The sequence below is a fragment of the Rhinolophus sinicus genome, chromosome 14 (assembly GCF_057876585.1).
Source record: "Rhinolophus sinicus isolate RSI-liver-muscle chromosome 14, RSI-T2T, whole genome shotgun sequence".
NCBI classification, from domain to species: domain Eukaryota; kingdom Metazoa; phylum Chordata; class Mammalia; order Chiroptera; family Rhinolophidae; genus Rhinolophus; species Rhinolophus sinicus.
This window is the reverse complement of record NC_142514.1, coordinates 7862354-7878910: the sequence shown is the minus strand read 5'-3', so window position 1 is coordinate 7878910 and position 16557 is coordinate 7862354. Positions and strand designations below refer to the sequence as shown.

Below are 16557 nucleotides of genomic sequence, written 5' to 3'. Positions count from 1 at the left end.
CCATTTCCCCCAGAAACCACAGGGCACAAGTTGGGCTGGGAGAACCTTTTATTTGGCCACATACAGCAGGGGCAGGATCAGCACTGTTGTCCTTCCAGCAGGGGGGCGGGGATGGAATGGGGGTGGTGGTAGGTTTGAACTGGGAATGGCAGTTCGAAGGGTGGGGTGGGGGCTTGGAATGCTCTCCAAACCACAGGGAACCTGGCCTAGGCATGGCCGTGGAGGGGTGGTCCCTGAAAACCCCCCACCCCACACATCCTGTGCTCATATATATCCTAGCTCTCAGAATCAGAGCCCAATCTTGACCCCACTTACCCTGGGTTACTATGCACAGGATTCCGGGGGTCTTTGAGAGAACCCCACCCCATCTGGCTCTAGGGCTTCACTGACGGTGAGGACACTTCAGACCTGGCATGGACCCCATCCCACCTGAGGCCTGCCCATCTCAGACCAGGCCTGAACCTCTGGGCCAAAGCCACCTCTCTGAACAGGTGGGCAGAGTGAGAGCTTGGGAGCAGCAGAGAATGGGACAGAGGTCAGGCCAGCAGAATCCTCCTTTCACCCCCCCAGGTGTCTGAGCTACTTAGTCTCCTCCCAGCATCTGTACTATCCAGGGCAGCCACAGGCTTGCCAGATGTCTTCATGACTGTCCCTGCTCTGAGGACCCTCAAAAAAGCCAGGGAAAAAGGGCACAGGAGGGGAAGGTAGAAACACACATCTAGGTTGCCATCTGAGCTTGGAGACCCACCCTCAGAGTCTGAAGAAAGAGCTTTGGAGAATACCCTGTACCTCTCTAACCTCAGGGGCCCGCCCCATCTCTTAAAGGCGCCCACGCAGGCCTCCCCTGCCATCACTCAGGTTGAGTCCTCAGGCGGTGAGCTGGCTGCCCACAGCAGGTGAGGGCTGCATGAACCGAGAGGCGCCACAGAGGTGATGGGGTGGGGGGGCAAGGATGAACTAGGAGGTCTGGGGGAGCCTGGTCCACCTCCCCTTCCCAAGCCCAGCCTTTGTCTGATAGTTTACCAGTCAGGGTTCTGCGGATGGGGGTTTGGGGGTGTCAGGGCAGCGGGGGGCCCGATGGTGATGCTGCTGTTGGTGACCCTCGGGCCGTACCAGCCGGCCCAGTAGTGAGTATCCACGCCGCCGTGCTGAAACCAGATGTAGCGGACGCCGGGTGGGTAGTTGGAGAATGTGTGGGAGACCTGGGAGGGGGCAGGCAGAGGGAGGGAGAGAGGTCAGGGGAGCTGACCATAAGGGGCTGATGATATCTTAGAGCTGGACCAGGAGTCAGCAGAACTAAGTTCTAGTTCTAAGTATGTGATTTGGGCAGACCGCCTCCACCTCCTCTCTCTATGCCTCAGTTTCCTCATCTGTAAAATGGAGTAAAATCCTGGAGGGTCCACTCCACAGGTTTATCTAAGTGCAGCTCAGAGGAACTGAAGGGAACTTCTCAAGCTGCCAAAGGATGTCCGATACAGTCATCACTGGGCACGTGTGGCTATTTAAGTTAAAATTAATTAAAATTAGATGAAATTAAAAATTCGGTGCCTCAGTCACACTAGGCATTGGCTCGTACTAAGTGTTCAATAGTCATATGTGGCTATATAGGCTACCAGACTGGACAGTGCAGACAGACCATTTCTATCACTGTGGAAAGTTCTATTGAACAGTACTGGTCTAGATCAGGAGTTGGCAAACTATGGCCTAGGGGCCCACTGCCTATTTTTGTAAATAAAGTTGTAGTGGAACACAGCCATGTCCACTTGCTAAAGCTGCTTTCACAACATAACCACAGAGGTGAAGAAGAGCTGAGTAGTTGTGACGGAGACAGTACAGCCTGCAAAGCCTGAAATGTTTGTAGCTAGCCTTTTAAGAAAACGTTTGCTGACTCCTGGTCTAGATAATGGTAATAATCAATATTAGTAATTAATAATAGTGAACCTTTTTTAACACGGCTTTACCAGCATCATTTCTCTGATGTCTTTCAGAGCTCAGAGCAGCTGAGAAGCAGCAGAGGTGGGATCTGAACCCAGCCCTGTCTGGCTGCAGTCTCAGCCTTAGCCAGTGTGCCTCCTGCTCCCTTCCCAACCCCATATACCTCCCTCCACTTGGCATCGCTCTTCTGCTGGATTGTTGCTGGGTCTGGCTGGAAGGTCCCCAGCGGTGCATGTGCTGACGACAGGAGCTGAACGCACAGCTGGTACTTGGACCCGCAGTCTGGCCTGGCTGCAAACCTGCAGGCAGAGAGGGAAAGCCCATTAGGGCCTTGGAGATGGGGGGCAGGGTGGGGGTGGGGCGCCTGATTGGCAGTGCCCCCCCCCAGACCCTCGCCCCAGGCACTCACCAGTCTTTGACCTTGATGTCCGGCCGTGTGGTGTCCATCAGCTCCTCCCAATACCCTTCGGCCTTGAGGTCCACCACCTGGGACTTGAGGCAGGTGCTGGGGGTGGGCGGAGGGTGGGAGGGGCTGGGGCTCACCATTAGGGCACTGGGAGGCTAGGACTGCCCTCCCAGAACAGGAGAGACCCCAGGGTGCAGTGACTTGGGATACCCCCAACCCCAAGACCCCCTGAGCTTGTATCTTACTAATAAGAAGTCACGAAGTATTTCTTGACCTGGTCATTGGGGAATTCCTTCCTCTGGTCTCCAGAGAGATCCTCCACCTTCCACTCATCACCTCCATTCACATCCAGGCTCCAGAACTCAAACCCCTCTGGCAGGAAAGCAGAGTTCATATTAAAATGAAGCCCCTCAGAAGTCACCCTCTCCCAGGAACCCTTCCTCCCACTCTTCTCCCTAGATCTTGGCAGTTGCCCTCAAGCCTCGTGCTGTGGCACACTACAGATCAATAGTGCCCACATTTTATTAGGTGCTTTCTATGTGCCTGGCACACAGTTAAGTGACTTCTACGGGGAATCCTGAGACATGTGATGATATGAACTACTAGACCCCGTTTGTAATAGAGAATGCTGATGCTGGCTAGATCTGGGACTAGTCCTAGCACTACCAATGCTGTGTGACCTTAGGCAAGTTGCTTTCCCTCTCTGAGCCTTGGTTTTGTCCTCTGAAAACGGGTCAAGAACAGGGACTGCTAAATTTTTTTCTGTAAAGGGCCAAAATATTTTAGGTTTTGTGGGCTACATAATGTCTCTATCACAGTCTTTTTTTTAAAATAATGCTTTAAAACTGTAAAAACTATTCTTAGCTCCTGGGCCAGATGTGGCTCATGGACCATAGTGTGCCAACTGCTGGTCAAGAACATGGTTCATGGGGAGCCAAGTGAGACAGGCATCAGAAAGCTCTGGACAGCCTGGAGTTGTTTTATCATCATTTTGCTCCAGAATTTGACCACATAATAGAGAATTAGGTTCCCATCCCATCCCAGTGTCTAGCTGATGAATGATAACATAGCAAGGGAAAAGGGGGGCTGTGGATGACTGTAGAAGTCTTGATTTACTTGTGATATGATGGAAAGAAGACTGGATCTCTCATTCATCCATAAGCAAAACTTCCTTTGACTTCTGGGCCAATCCTAAGCGGCCTAGTCCTAGAGCTGGGAACGAGGCCAACAAAATATGGCTGACTTCCTGGTCTTGTGTCCGAGGCATAATTAGTCCTAACTGGCAAACATTCCCTCTCCTAGGAAAGGTCACTGGGGAAATAATCTTAAGAGTGCAAACCGAGGCCACTCTTGGCCTCAGTTTGCTCATCTGAAAAATGGATGCACTACCTTTTAGGATTATTGTGAGAGGATTAAAGGAGTTAAACCAGAGGAGTGAGGGGGTTGTTGAGGGAGCAGGAGTTCCAACTCAGGGGCTCCCAGGGTCCTGTCCTCCCTTCCCCTCCTCCCACACCCCCGAGTCTCCATTCCTACTGTCCTCCCCCACCTTCAGGTGACTATGGCATCAGAAGCAGAAAAAACATTCCAGCGGTTTGCTCTTTTCGGAGAGTCATCAAGCAGTGGCACTGAAATGAACAAGAACTTCTCCAAGCTGTGCAAAGACTGTGGCATCATGGATGGCAAGAGAGTTACCTCCACTGACGTGGACATCATGTTCAGCAAAATCAAGGCCCAAAATGCCTGAGCCATCAGATTTCAACAGTTCCAGGAGGCAGTGAAGGAAAGGAGCCAGAAGCTGTTCAAGGGGAAGAACCCAGATGAAGCCCTGGAGAACATTTATGAACACGTGGAGGGCAAGGGTCCAGCTACCAGTGGTCTTACTAAAGCAACAGCCATGGGCAGGGTGAGCCGCTGACAGACACCAGCAAGTACACAGGCACCCACAAGGAGTGCTTTGACGAGAGTGGCAAGGGCAAAGGCATCGCAGAACAGGAAGAGGTGACTGACAACTCAGGCTCTGTGAGTGGTTACAAGGGTGCTGGCCCCTATGATAAAAAGGACAACTAGGCAGTAGCCTCATCTTAAGCAGCCCTTGACCCTACATCTTTAATATCATGGAGCCTGGGGAACAATAAATATCTGTGTGTACAACAACAAAACAACAGAAACCATCCAAGCTGCCTGGCTCATAGTAAGTGCTTAATAAGTGTTAGCTGGCCTCTTGACAGTGTGTGTGTTGAGGGCATGCCAGACCCACTCTGTACTTCACCTTCAGCACATGGGTTGTGCAGGAGGTTCCTGTGGAGACTTCGCAGGAAGTAGAAAATCTTCCAGTCAGCCACAGGCTGGTCCCAGTCCTCGGTGATGAAGCCTTCCCGCAGACATTTGCGCTTCCAGAGGGTCACGAGGTCGATGAGGTCTCGCCAGAGGCTGCAGACTAGGCGGCAGCGCAGCAGCAGTTGGCGGGCGGGCACATGCGTGAACAGCTCCAGCAGGATGTTCTCAGGCAGCTCGTTGATGTTCTCCACCGCCATCGCTCCTGGCTTCTGGACACTCTCCTGTGATTATTGAAAAGCTAGACTACAGACCTAGTTCTCTCCCCAGGACCTGGTATTTGCCGCTCCCCATGGTGGTGGAAGTTCCCATCCCAGGTCTGCCATTTACTGTCTCAGGAAAGTTACTGTGCCTTTCTGAGCCTCACTTTCCTTCTCTGTGAAATGGGGTCAGGAACAGTAGTTACCTCCTGGGGAGGGTTAAAGGGGCCTGTGACACAGCAGAAGCTCAGTAAAAGGTGAGCTATAATTTTATTTTATTTTTTTACTGGCACCTCACAGCAACATCTAACAGAGGCTAAGGAGGCTCAGGGAGGTGGCAGGATCGGTCCAAGGTCACACAGACGGGCAGAGCGGAGAAGGAGCCCGAGTCTTCTCTGATTCTAGAGTCAGCCTTTATCAACAGGCCAGACGGTCTTAAGGGTGGAAATAACAATGCGCACCCCCTCAGAGTACTCCAGCCTGTACGGTGCCTTCTCCATTCTCTCCCCCATCCTCATAAAGGAGGAAGGGGGATGTGGGGGCTGGGATAATTATTGTCTCCGATGGAGGTCCAAAAGGCTCAAGCGACTTTCTCAAGACTAGAGGAAATGACCTGCCTAGCTAGGACTGGAGAAGGGGTGGGCGATGGGGAAAGGCCTTTCTTATACCCCACCCCCATCCCAGTGGCTGGGCTCCAGCCCCAAGTTCCCCTGTGCGTCTTCGGCCTCCCATCCTGCGTTGACTTTAAAATGTCCCCAAAGTCGGGGCTCGGAACGCTGCGCATCCAGGGCGATCCCAGCCCAGGTTTCCGCCCCGGCCTCCGCAGGAGACCCTACCGCTCAGCCCCCGCGGCGTGGGACTTGTCTGCGCCGAGCCTCCCTCCACGCACTGCGGCGGGGCTGGAGCCGCCGAGTCCGCCCACCAGACCCCCGCCCGCCCGCGGCCCCGTCGCGGCGCTTCGGGCGCCTACTCCGGCCGGTCACCTGAGCTCAGCCGCCGCTGCGTGATCCTGCTTGGCCTCCGGAGCAGAGCGCGCCTCCGCCAGCGATCACGGATGGATGAGGCCCCGCCCCGGCCCGCCAGGCCCCGCCCCGGCCCCGCCTCCTCGCCCCTCCCCGCTGCGCGTCCGGCGAGCGGCGCCTGGGACGCGCCCCCCGCCGCAAAGTAGGAAAATTACCCGGGGGGGGGGGCGGAGGTTGGTGCCGGGAGGAGCTTCTGTCCCCCGCACCTGGGCCGCGCTCCACACATCCTCTGCATGACCCACACTTCCCTGCCCCCTCGCCTCCTCCTCCCAGCAGCCACTCCACGAGAGAGCTGGGAGACGCCTCAAATTGGACCACCCCCCCATTAAAAAAAAAAAAGAATTCTTGACCTTTCCAGGCCTCCTGGGTCCGCCGCGGAACCTGCAGCCTCAGGCCTCCGGCCCACTGCTTCGGACTGCGGGGCGTCCCGGCGCGGGGCCAAAGGCGGGGCGGGGGCGGAGGCCCGGGCCTTTAAGAGGCGCGGCGGGCCGGACCAGACCCAGACGCGGGCAGCACCTGGACTCTTCGCTGTCTCGGGACTTGGGCAGCCCCACAGCGCTCCGGCGGCTCCTCCTCCTCTTCCTCTCGCGACCGCCCTCCGCAGCGATGGACGGAGACGGTGACCCAGGTAGCCGCAGCCGCCCGGCCCCCTGACCCCCTCGCTCAGCCCGGGAGGGGAGACCGGGGCAGGCGGGCGAGTGCTACACAGAGGGGGCATCAGAGAATCCTCACCCCAGACCCAGCGCCACAAACTTTCACCCAAGCAAAGCCCTTGAGACAGTCTCAAAAGAGCATAGTTCTCTGTTTGGTATCTTGGTCAGGCGGAAGGCCTCGAGAGGTGACAGGCAGGGAGGGAGGACCCCTGGGTCCCATTTACCCAGGAAATAGCTTAGGAGTAATCCCATGCTCCTGCCTCCCAGCTTCCTGAGGGTCTATCGGGCTGGGTCTGGGACGCATCTGTGGTAGAGGAAGCTTGCAAGTCTTTTTCTTCCATCAACTTCTATTTGCTAGCTCTGGTGGGTGAGCTGCCTGAGTCCCCATGGATTTCTTGGGGTTATGGGACTCTCCCCATGCCATCCCAGCCTTCATCCTGGGCTCCTTGGTCTGGAGGGGCCGCCTTCATCTGGTTGGCCGGGTGCCCAGTGGGGACAAGGCCAGCAGTGAGGTAGAGTTAGGGCGCCAGCTTTCACTGATGCTCAGAGCCCTCTGAGACTGCCCAGTCATCTTGTCTGGCACCAGAGATCCCCCTCCCCATCCCTCCAGCCGGCCAGGCCTATAGGGGTTGCCTGCTGAGTCAGGGTGTGAACAACCTGTCTGCAGATTCCTCAGCTGGCCCATCTGAGAGTGGGCATTGCTTGGGGGAGGTAATGGGAAACAGATTGATGCATGCTCAGGTAGCCAAGTCCCCCTCCCAGCCTTGAAAATCCCACTTCTTCAGCTCCCACTCCCAATCCGTGACCCCCTGGCCACACCATTTATATGGCCTCAGAATGGACCCCTGCTTTTTCCCAGGGCCTAGCTAGTCCCTGGACTCCAGGGCCCAATCCAGGTGAGTGAGTCAGCCTTGGAGGCAGCTTCCAGGGGCCAGATAACTTTCCGACAGCAACAATGTGGGGAGTTGTGTGTGCTTGGTCAGGGGTGGGGGGGGCCTGTAATCAGATCTAGGGCCTCAAGTGCCAGGCCTGGGGCCAGGAGAGGGGACTGGGCGAGGTGCACCTTTCGGGGGAGCATCAGGTGTCCACCAGGGCCAGGGCAGGGGGAGGGGTGGAGAGGTGAGGACACTGGGCACTGCTCCCCAGAGAGCTGTGGGCAGCAGGATGGGCAGGTGATGTGGCTTCAGGTACTGGCATTTTCCTCTCTGCCTTTCCACTGTTCTGCAGTGTGACTCAAGAGAAGCCCCGAAACCTCTCTGGGCCTTACATTTCTCTTGGCCAAAAGGGAGGAGGGAAAGCCCTACATCATAAAGATGTGGCAAAAGAAAAAGAAAGCTAATAATGAAGGGAACGTGCTGGGCTGAATAATAAGTTTCACTAAATAAGATCTACTGAGGATTCACTGTGCTCTCTGGGCTCTGAAGAGGGAAACCCTGATTTAGCTCTCAAAGGTCTTACTGTGTGGGGAGGGGGAGCAAATGTTTCATGAGAGGAGGTAAAGGGCTAGCAAGCTGGGTCCTGGCAATACCCAGACCTGGGTCCGGGCCCTGCCCGTTCCCACCACCATCTTTGCTTTCCAAGGTCTAGCCCTTAGCAACCCCCCATCCGAAGTCTGAGAGTTGTGGCCTCCCCCATCACCCAGAGTGGCCTTGTCTCCTCCCCACTGTCTCTCCGTCCTCCAGAGACACTGGGCACTTGGTATCTGCTTACTCAAGGCTTCGCTGGCCTAGCTGAGGCCGACTGAGATCCAGAAGACCGTCCAGCTGGCAGCTCCAGACATCTGTCCACCTCCTTACAATTTAGAATGCCCTTGCCCCCTCCTCTGGGGATTTGACCTCAGCACTATCTGAATGGCCTGGCAGTAGGATTACCCCCATTTTATAGATGAGGAAACTGAGGGCCAGGGATAGGCAGAGGAGTGAAGAAACCTTCCTTTCCCAAGCACTTATTACATCCTCTCTGACACAGGGTCTCTTTTAACGAGCCCCTCTCCCCCATCCCCAAGTCATACACCCCTGTTCTCTTTCCCTTCCCCAGGCCTCAGACCCGCATGTCCCCTGCCCTAATCCTGACAGTGTGACCTCTGGCGAGTCACATCATATCTCTGAGCCTGAGCATTTTCATCTGCAGAATCAAATTCATAACAGTACCTCCTAATTCAATGAATTATTTTATTGAGGTGTGGTGGGGCCAGCTGCCTAGGTTCACATCCAGGCTCCATCCACTCATGGGTCGTGTGATTCGGGGCCATTTCACCTCTCCATGACTCAGTTTTGTCATCAGTGAAATAGGGAGAGCAATCGGAGCAACTTTGAAAAGATGCTGCGACTTGAAAGAGTGAATAAAATTAAAATGCTCAGAACAGTGCCCACACTTGCTAAGTGCCCAGTAAACATTAGCTGCTGACAGAGTGCCAGGCAGGGTGCCAGATACGAGGCACTAGGGATGAAGCAATGAGTTTCCCAGGCCAGGTTCCTGCCCTCATGCCCTCAGTCTAGTCCCTGAGAAAGGTGGTTATAAATAATCACATCTTAGGACAAAATCTAGGAAGGACCAGAAGTTGGGCTGTGGGAGGATAACGGGGAAGTCCGGGAGGGCTTCCATGAGCAAGTGACAGGAGCAGGGATATCAGAAGGTGGTGAAGGATTAAAGAAGTTCGTATGTGAAAGGCAGCCCTGTTAATATTATCAGTTGTCTGCTCAGGGATGGGGTGTACTGGCCTTGCAGGGGAAACCGAGGTCTCTGAGCACCGCTCTTTGGATTTGGGGCTGGTCTGTGACCCTGGTTCCCTTGGGTCTCCTCCACTGGGCACCATCTCTGGTCACAGAATCTCTGGCCCCAGCTGCGGAGTGTCCGAGGGTGGGTGGGGGGCGGATACCAAAGACACATAGCGGTTCTAGGACTTGTAGGGGGACAGTCTGGGGGGAGTCACAGTCCCCCTCCCGCCCACCTGCCCGCAGAGAGCGTGGGCCAGCCGGAGGAGGCGAGCCCGGAGGAACAGCAGGAGGAGGCGTGCGCGGAGGAGGCGAGCGCCGGGGAGGAGCGGCCGGAGGAGGAGGAGGAGGCAACATCGTACCTGGACGAGCTGCCCGAGCCGCTGTTGCTGCGCGTGCTGGCTGAGCTGCCGGCCGCAGAGCTCGTCCAGGCCTGTCGCCTGGTGTGTATGCGCTGGAAGGAGCTGGTAGACGGCGCCCCCCTGTGGCTACTTAAGTGCCAGCAGGAGGGGCTGGTGCCCGAGGGCGGCGCAGAGGACGAGCGCGACCACTGGCAGCAGTTCTACTTTTTGAGCAAGAGGCGGCGAAACCTGCTGCGCAACCCGTGCGGGGAAGGTGAGGGACAGGCCCTATTACCCCATGGCTGGGGGGCTCAGCTTCCTCTCCTGGAAAATGGGCCATGACAATGCTAACTTGCTTTGAGGGTTAAATGAGATACAGCGCTTGGCATGATGCCAAGCACAGAGTAGCCCCAATAAACACTGTATTATTATCTCCCGGTCTGCCTGCTCCCTGGGGGGTCTCTTTCCCAGGTCCTGCCACTCCCTATGAGCCGGGGCAAGACAGGCCCTGTAGAGGACTCTCCCAGGACTACTGGGGTCACAGACAGCGCTGCCGCACCCTCAGCAGGGACTGGGTGATCACGGGGTGTCTGCCTTGTTCCTACAGAGGATTTGGAGGGCTGGTGTGACGTGGAGCACGGTGGGGACGGCTGGAGGGTGGAAGAGCTGCCTGGAGACTGTGGGGTGGAATTCATCCACGATGAGAGCGTAAAAAAGTTCTTCGCCTCCTCCTTTGAGTAAGCAGAGGGGATCGAGGGGGGGAAGGAGGGAAAGGGGGCCTGCACTGCTTCCTAACTCCAATTCCCCCAGGTGGTGTCGTAAAGCGCAGGTTATTGACCTGCAGGCAGAGGGCTACTGGGAGGAGCTGCTGGACACCACTCAGCCGGCCATCGTGGTGAAGGACTGGTGAGCGCCCCCGGGGGGGGGGGGGCCACTGGATGGGAGGGGGGAAGGGGGGAACTAAAGCTACTACTCTGCTTCAGGAGCTGCTGCCTCCCAACTCTAGTGGTTGTGGCCAGGTGGAAGTGAAATCCACCTCCCTTCCTGAGTTTAAATGCTGGCAAAAAAATTTTTTGTTTGTTTTAATCCGTCTGCAATCCAAACAAAACGTGTCTTTGTGGGCTGGCTTTGGCCCCAAGGTTGGGTCTGGCCCACCTGGGTTTTAGCCCTTGGGTTTGGACCTAAGGTAACACACTTTCTCTCTCTGGCCTCAGTTTTCTTATCTGTAAAATGGGGACACTGGCAGTAGGGCTGGAAGAGTTATCTTTTGTGGAAGGCCAGGCCCATGGTACCTGCTCAGCCAAGCTGAGGCCTGTCCCTCTTCCCTGTCCCCTGCCCTCCCTCTTCCCTGCTTTCTCTCCCTCCCTGGGGCAGGTACTCGGGCCGTAGCGACGCAGGCTGCCTGTACGAGCTCACGGTGAAGCTGCTGTCCGAACACGAGGATGTGCTGGCCGAATTCAACAGCGGGCAGGTGGCAGTGCCGCAAGACAGCGGCGACGGTGGCTGGATCGAGGTGAGCACGGAGGAGCTGGGGGTAGGGGGCGGCATGGCTGGTGCGATGGCGGAGCTATGGAAACCCCGCCCCATGGGCGGGGCAGCCAAGAAGGACCGAGAGGTGTGGAGGGACCCAGGACTGAGAAATCTAGTGGGGCTAGCTAGAGGCGGGTCAATGCCTAAGGTGGGGTGGCTGGGAGAGGATTTGGGGCCCCGAGCCTGACCCTTCCCTTCACCCCGCAGATCTCCCACACTTTCACCGACTACGGGCCCGGCGTTCGCTTCGTCCGCTTCGAGCACAGTGGACAGGACTCGGTCTACTGGAAGGGCTGGTTCGGGGCCCGGGTGACCAACAGCAGCGTGTGGGTGGAGCCCTGACTGACCACGCCTCCAGCTTCCCCCAGCTGCCCTAGAGCGGCAGAGGCCTGGGGTAGATTGGCCTTAGTCTGTAGCATCCACACTTTCCCCACCCCACGCACTCCTCTCCCGCCCCTTACTCCAAGCCCAGTCCCCACACAGGTAGAGAAGGGTTTTGTTGGCATATATTTGCATCTGAAAAATAAGATGGGTGAGGGCTTGGGCTTGGGCTGGGCCTATCACTGAATCCCCCACACCTAGCACAGTGCCTGCCACAAAGTGGGTGTTCAATAAATATTATTTGTCCAAGGAAGAAATGAATGAACAAACGGATGAATGAACACCCCCTCCCTCTGCATCCTTCTCTGTCTCCTGAGGGCCCTTGGCCTAGCCTGGAAAAATACTTGGCGGGGCTCCAGCTGCTCTGGTTTCCAGGGCCCATTGGGCCAGTGTGCAACCGGCCAGGCCTGGGCTGACTGGACAAAGGCTGGGATTGTGAGACCAAGGAGCGGGGAGCTGGGCCTGGCGCCTGACTGACACCCAAGCTGTCCAGAGGCCAGAACAGGGTGTGTGTGGGAGGGCCGCCCTCCAGGCCTCTCTTGATCCCCCTCCCTGTTCCTTTCTGAGGCACTGGGGGGTGATGGCAACACCTCATCTAGGGCCTAGGGATGGATGCCTGTGACCTGGAATCGGGGATGGATGGGACGTGGGGGTGTGGGAGCACGGAATGGGTCAGCTTGGTCTCCCTCTTCAGTTCATGCCCACTTCATGCTGTTCTCTCTGGCCTGGTGTTGAATTGGACAGGAGTCATTAGCATCTGGTCTCATTGGTCATTTTCCAAGCCCTGCCCAGAGTCTGGCCCCTGGCACTGGTTTGAGGGGAGGAGAGGAGGGAAGAGTATAGTGCCAGGCACTCGCTTTCTGGCCTCCCTAGCAGGTGTCAAACCCAGCACCTCCCCAGGACCCTCAGCTGCTGGTCCTGGGTGGTGGAGGGTCTTGAAACATCTCTCCTCTCTGATACAGTGACCAATAAAATCTCCATGCCCCTCCCGCTTTCCTTTGATTCTGAGTCCTAATGCCACCTGCTGGTCAGGTGAGATTGCAAGGTTTAATCTGAGGTCCACCTGCACTGGTTGATTGGTTCATTCATTCACTCATTCATTCACTCATGATTCCTGAAGCCCTCATCCTAGGGCGGGTCCTGTGTAGGGCCCTGAAATGATAGGACCCTGTCCCAGTAAGGGTCAGTGGCCTAGCCACATTGAGGACAGGGCTCTGTGGGAAGGGATATAGCCACTGTCCTGAGGGGCCTCCAGTCTAATGGTGGAGGCATAGCCCCTGCTCTAGGGACAGCCTCAGTGTGACAGCAAGGCAAAGCCCTTGATCTCAGAGAATGCCCTGTCTGAAGGTGGAGGCAGAGCCCTTGCTCCTTGGGCAGTTCTTTCTAGGGGATTCCACAGTCTGGTGGGGAGGGCACTGTCCACACCCACCTGAGTCCCAATCAGACAAGTGAAGTGATGCTTTGCCCTGAGGGCCCAGTTTGATGAGGAGTCATGAAAGAAGAAGATCCCCCCTGTGAGTTCCCATGTTTAAGTAAAGGAGTAATAGGCAAGGTGAAGCTTGGCGTGGGGGGCTAGGATGGACATGTGGGAGCCAGTTGGGGATGAGTTGAGAGGACCAGAGGCCTTTGGGGCTATGAGAGGAGGCCTGACAGAGAGATGCAGTGGGCGTGAGAGGCAGGGAGTCTGGGTCCGGGTGCCTGTGAGGACTGGATGTCAGGGCAGGAATTTGGGGGGCATGGAAGGTGCTGCAGTTGGGGGGAGCTCCCCTCATGAGGCATTCAGGAAAGAGGCCCATGAGGGCTCTGGGGCTTTGGGCTGGAGACATGGAGTTGAAATGTATGTGGCCAGTAGCCAAAGCCACGGGGACCACTGGTGAGGGCTGGGAACAAGTGGAAGTGAAGCAGGAGAGGACCCAGGGAAACCTCGGTCTCTGGGGCCACGATGGGGAAACAGCATCCAGAGAGGTGGGGGTGGGGTGGGTAAGACGGTGCAAGCCCAGCAAGGCTACCTGCCTCCTCTCAGTGGAAAGAGCCAGAAGAAGCCCAGAGGCCATTTTCTCCGACCTGAGGCAGCTGTGGTCTCTCTCTCTCCCCAGGGCACGGGGCTGCAGAGGAGACTTGGGGATCTAATAATGGGGTGGTCCAGATCCAATGTCCCCGAGTGACTCTCACTGGGGGAACATTGGATACACTGATGGTATTTGGCTCAGGAAGACTCAACAGCTGCTCCTGAGTCGTCCTCAAAGAGCTGACGCTGCAGGGGGAGGCGGGCAGGCAAGTCTCACTGTGCACAGGGCACGTCCTGTCACACTGTCTCTGTAACCCAGTTGGAGGGGGAAAGGGGGAGAGTATTGTGCCCCTTCTTCACATGAGGAAACTGAGGATGGGAGACTTTCCTGTAAATAACTGGGGAAGTGCAAGTTTCAATCCGGGTGCATCTGGCTCCAAGTACTCCTAATCCCTTAGCTATAATATATTGTCTCTTCTCTAGAGGGCAGAGCTGGGCCCCCAGAATGCACAGTTACAGGACTGCAGGTACCAACTTCCTCCAAGGGAAAACCTACACACTGTCCAGCAGGGGGCGCCTGAGGCTCCTCTCTGGACAGTGGGGAGTGTCTAAGCCAGAGATGCAGATGGTTAGGCCCTTAGCTCAATGCAGCCGAACATCGCTAAGGAGGGCGACGATTGCATGTCCCCTAAGATCCTTTCTAATCAATAGATATTAATTGAGCACCTACTATCTGCCAGGCAGGGATAAATAGACAAGGACCCTCCTGGAATATACAATCTAGATGGAGAAACGTATAAACACAAGCAGCTAAATAAAATAAGATAATAACCAACATGGTATAGCACTTAATATGCATGCCAGATGCTGCTCAATGAGTTTTACACATATTGATTCACCATAATAACTATGAAATGGGAACTATTATCACTTCCATTTTTACAGATGAGAAAACTGAAGCATAGAGACATTAAGAAACTTGCCTGAGGCCGCACCGCTACAAAGTGGTGGAACTGGAATTCTACTTAGCCGCTTAGGCACTTGGCCCCTAGAATATAGTAAACAAAGTAGAGAGTGAGGGTGGGAGTGCTATTTTGGTCAAGGTGATCAGGGAGTACCTCTCTGAGAAAGTGACATATGAGTGATGATGAGGAACTGGCCATGCAGACATCTGGGTGAAAACATTGCAGGAGCAGTAAGTGCAAAGGCCCTGAGGTGGAATGAACTTACTTACAGATGAGAAGGCAGCCAGCATGGCTGGAGCTCAGAGAGCAAGTGGGGAAGTGGTTTGACATGAGGTTGGATATGTAGGCAGGCAAACCTGAGTTTCCTGAGCGCCGAATATGTGTTCAGTCTTAATAAAGTGTAAGTGCTATTGGAAGCAGCTATGACATCGGTGTCCTTTAAGGAAACGCTTTGCTGTCTAGCAGGAGCTGGGAACGGGGGTTAGGCACCAGCAGCTGACAGTCTAGTTGATGAAATCAAATTTCCAAGAGTCACAGAATGAACAATGAGAATGCCAGTGACACTGGTGACAACAACAGACATTTGCGGCGGCCTTATGGGTGCCAATTCACGTGCTAAGCACACAGGCTCATTTAATCTTCTCAACAGCCCTCTCGGGTAGATACAGATACTGTTATTTTACAGATGAAAGAGCTAAGACTCAGAGAGGCTGGGTAAGTTGTCAGGGCCATACAAGGAGTAAGTAGTTGAGGCTGGATTTCCAGCTCATGTCCCAGCCACTTCGTGGTATAGGACCCTGGTACAGGACCAAAGATGGGCCATGCCAGGGGACAGAGCAGGCACAGCCGCTAGGGGCTCTGAGGCGAGGAGGAAGAGTGAAATGAAGATGAGAAGGACTGTGGGGTTCCGGGCTTCTATGCATATCATGCCTGGGGAGAAAAAGGGCGTGCTCAGTGTTTCTGGGCCATCTTGGTTAAAGGGTCAGGGAGGTAAGATGAATTTTCTTTTATATTTCTTGGTGGAGCCCTTCGCCATTTTGCAATGGGAAAAAGTCCCCCTTCCCTTTCTGATTCATTTTCTTTGTAAATCTGAGTTTTTGTACACATGGTATGTTTTAGTTGTGGACCTAGAGGGAGGAGGGAAGGAAGGACCAGTTCCTCAATGCACCACTAGGTGGCAGCATTGTTAAGGGAGTATCCAAAATAGGCTGGTCCGGCCCAGTTCTCTGCACAGGACGGGGCCTCAGGTGGAATTTGAACCCAAAGCCTGATTTCTCTTCATTGCTTGGGGCTGAGTCTGGGGCTGCAGGAGCTGGGCCTCCTGCCTCACTTTGGGGCTAATTTTATAACGGAGTCTCCTGAGAAACATTTAGGAGGCTGGATCGTCTGAGGCTTAAGTCCTGCAAGACTAGGAAGGGCTGGTGGTCTCCAGAAATCCAGCCCCAAATAAGTCTGGGGCCTAGAACCCAAAGTCTGTCTCTACCTCGGCAGAGCCCCGGGGGCTGCAGTGAACACAGAACACTCAGGCAGATCCAATCCCGATCTCCTGGTGAGTAATGACTTTGCTATTTTTCCCCCCATAAATTAAACCTAATCTTGTGTTGACTCTGCTGAACAAGGAGAATAATGAGGAAGATTAAGATGAGATGGTATTCATTCTCCTCCAACAAAAGCCAATTAATTGTCAGCAGGATTAACGTCTTGAGCCGAAGCGCTGCAGACAGGGCAGGCAGGGTTGGGGGCATCTCTAGTGCTTCCGCTGGGGTTTGTTGGTGATACAGCAGGAAAGATTTCAGTTAGATGTAAGGAAGAACTGCCTAGATGAGGGAGGGGGCTGGAGTCAAGGCAGGGAATGTGAATCGCGTGGAATCACCCACCCAGGCGATGTTTGTGAGACACGAAGGGAAGCTCCGTGGGATTTCCTGACTCCTGCATGGACCAGGCATTTGCTCTCTGAGGCCTCAGACCACTGACCAACTCCATCCCAGGCCACCTGGCACCCTCCCCTGCCTTTCCTCCCCCAGGGGATGTGTCTGTGACCTGTGTCAGCCTCACGGGCTCAGGGGTC

General features: G+C 55.2%; 2 protein-coding genes and 1 pseudogene across 7 annotated transcripts; 2 read left to right on the top strand and 1 right to left on the bottom strand.

The window, feature by feature from the left end:
• Positions 1-30: 30 nt before the first annotated feature.
• FBXO44 (F-box protein 44) lies at positions 31-6388 on the bottom strand. Of its 6 annotated transcripts, none has more exons than XM_019756335.3 (6): positions 6248-6388; positions 4611-4899; positions 2587-2713; positions 2345-2440; positions 2099-2234; positions 31-1202 (listed from the first exon to the last, which is right to left on the bottom strand). In XM_019756335.3, the coding sequence occupies exons 2-6, from the start codon at positions 4873-4875 to the stop codon at positions 1020-1022; spliced, it is 807 nt and encodes a 268-aa protein (XP_019611894.2). In that variant the 5' UTR covers positions 4876-4899; positions 6248-6388; the 3' UTR covers positions 31-1019. The 6 variants fall into 6 exon arrangements, with proteins under 6 accessions (XP_019611894.2, XP_074190149.2, XP_074190151.2 ...); XM_074334048.2 differs by lacking the exon at positions 6248-6388 and adding an exon at positions 5859-5984; XM_074334050.2 differs by lacking the exon at positions 6248-6388 and adding an exon at positions 5859-5984 and having other exon boundaries at positions 2616-2713.
• Positions 3900-4408, top strand: LOC109460691 (tubulin polymerization-promoting protein family member 2 pseudogene; annotated as a pseudogene).
• FBXO2 (F-box protein 2) lies at positions 5896-12505 on the top strand. The gene is made up of 7 exons (XM_074334047.2): positions 5896-6039; positions 6256-6525; positions 9511-9879; positions 10213-10342; positions 10416-10511; positions 10980-11118; positions 11343-12505. Exons 1-7 carry the CDS (start codon positions 5934-5936, stop codon positions 11475-11477), a joined length of 1245 nt encoding a protein of 414 aa, XP_074190148.2. The 5' UTR covers positions 5896-5933; the 3' UTR covers positions 11478-12505.
• The last annotated feature ends 4052 nt before the right edge of the window (positions 12506-16557 follow it).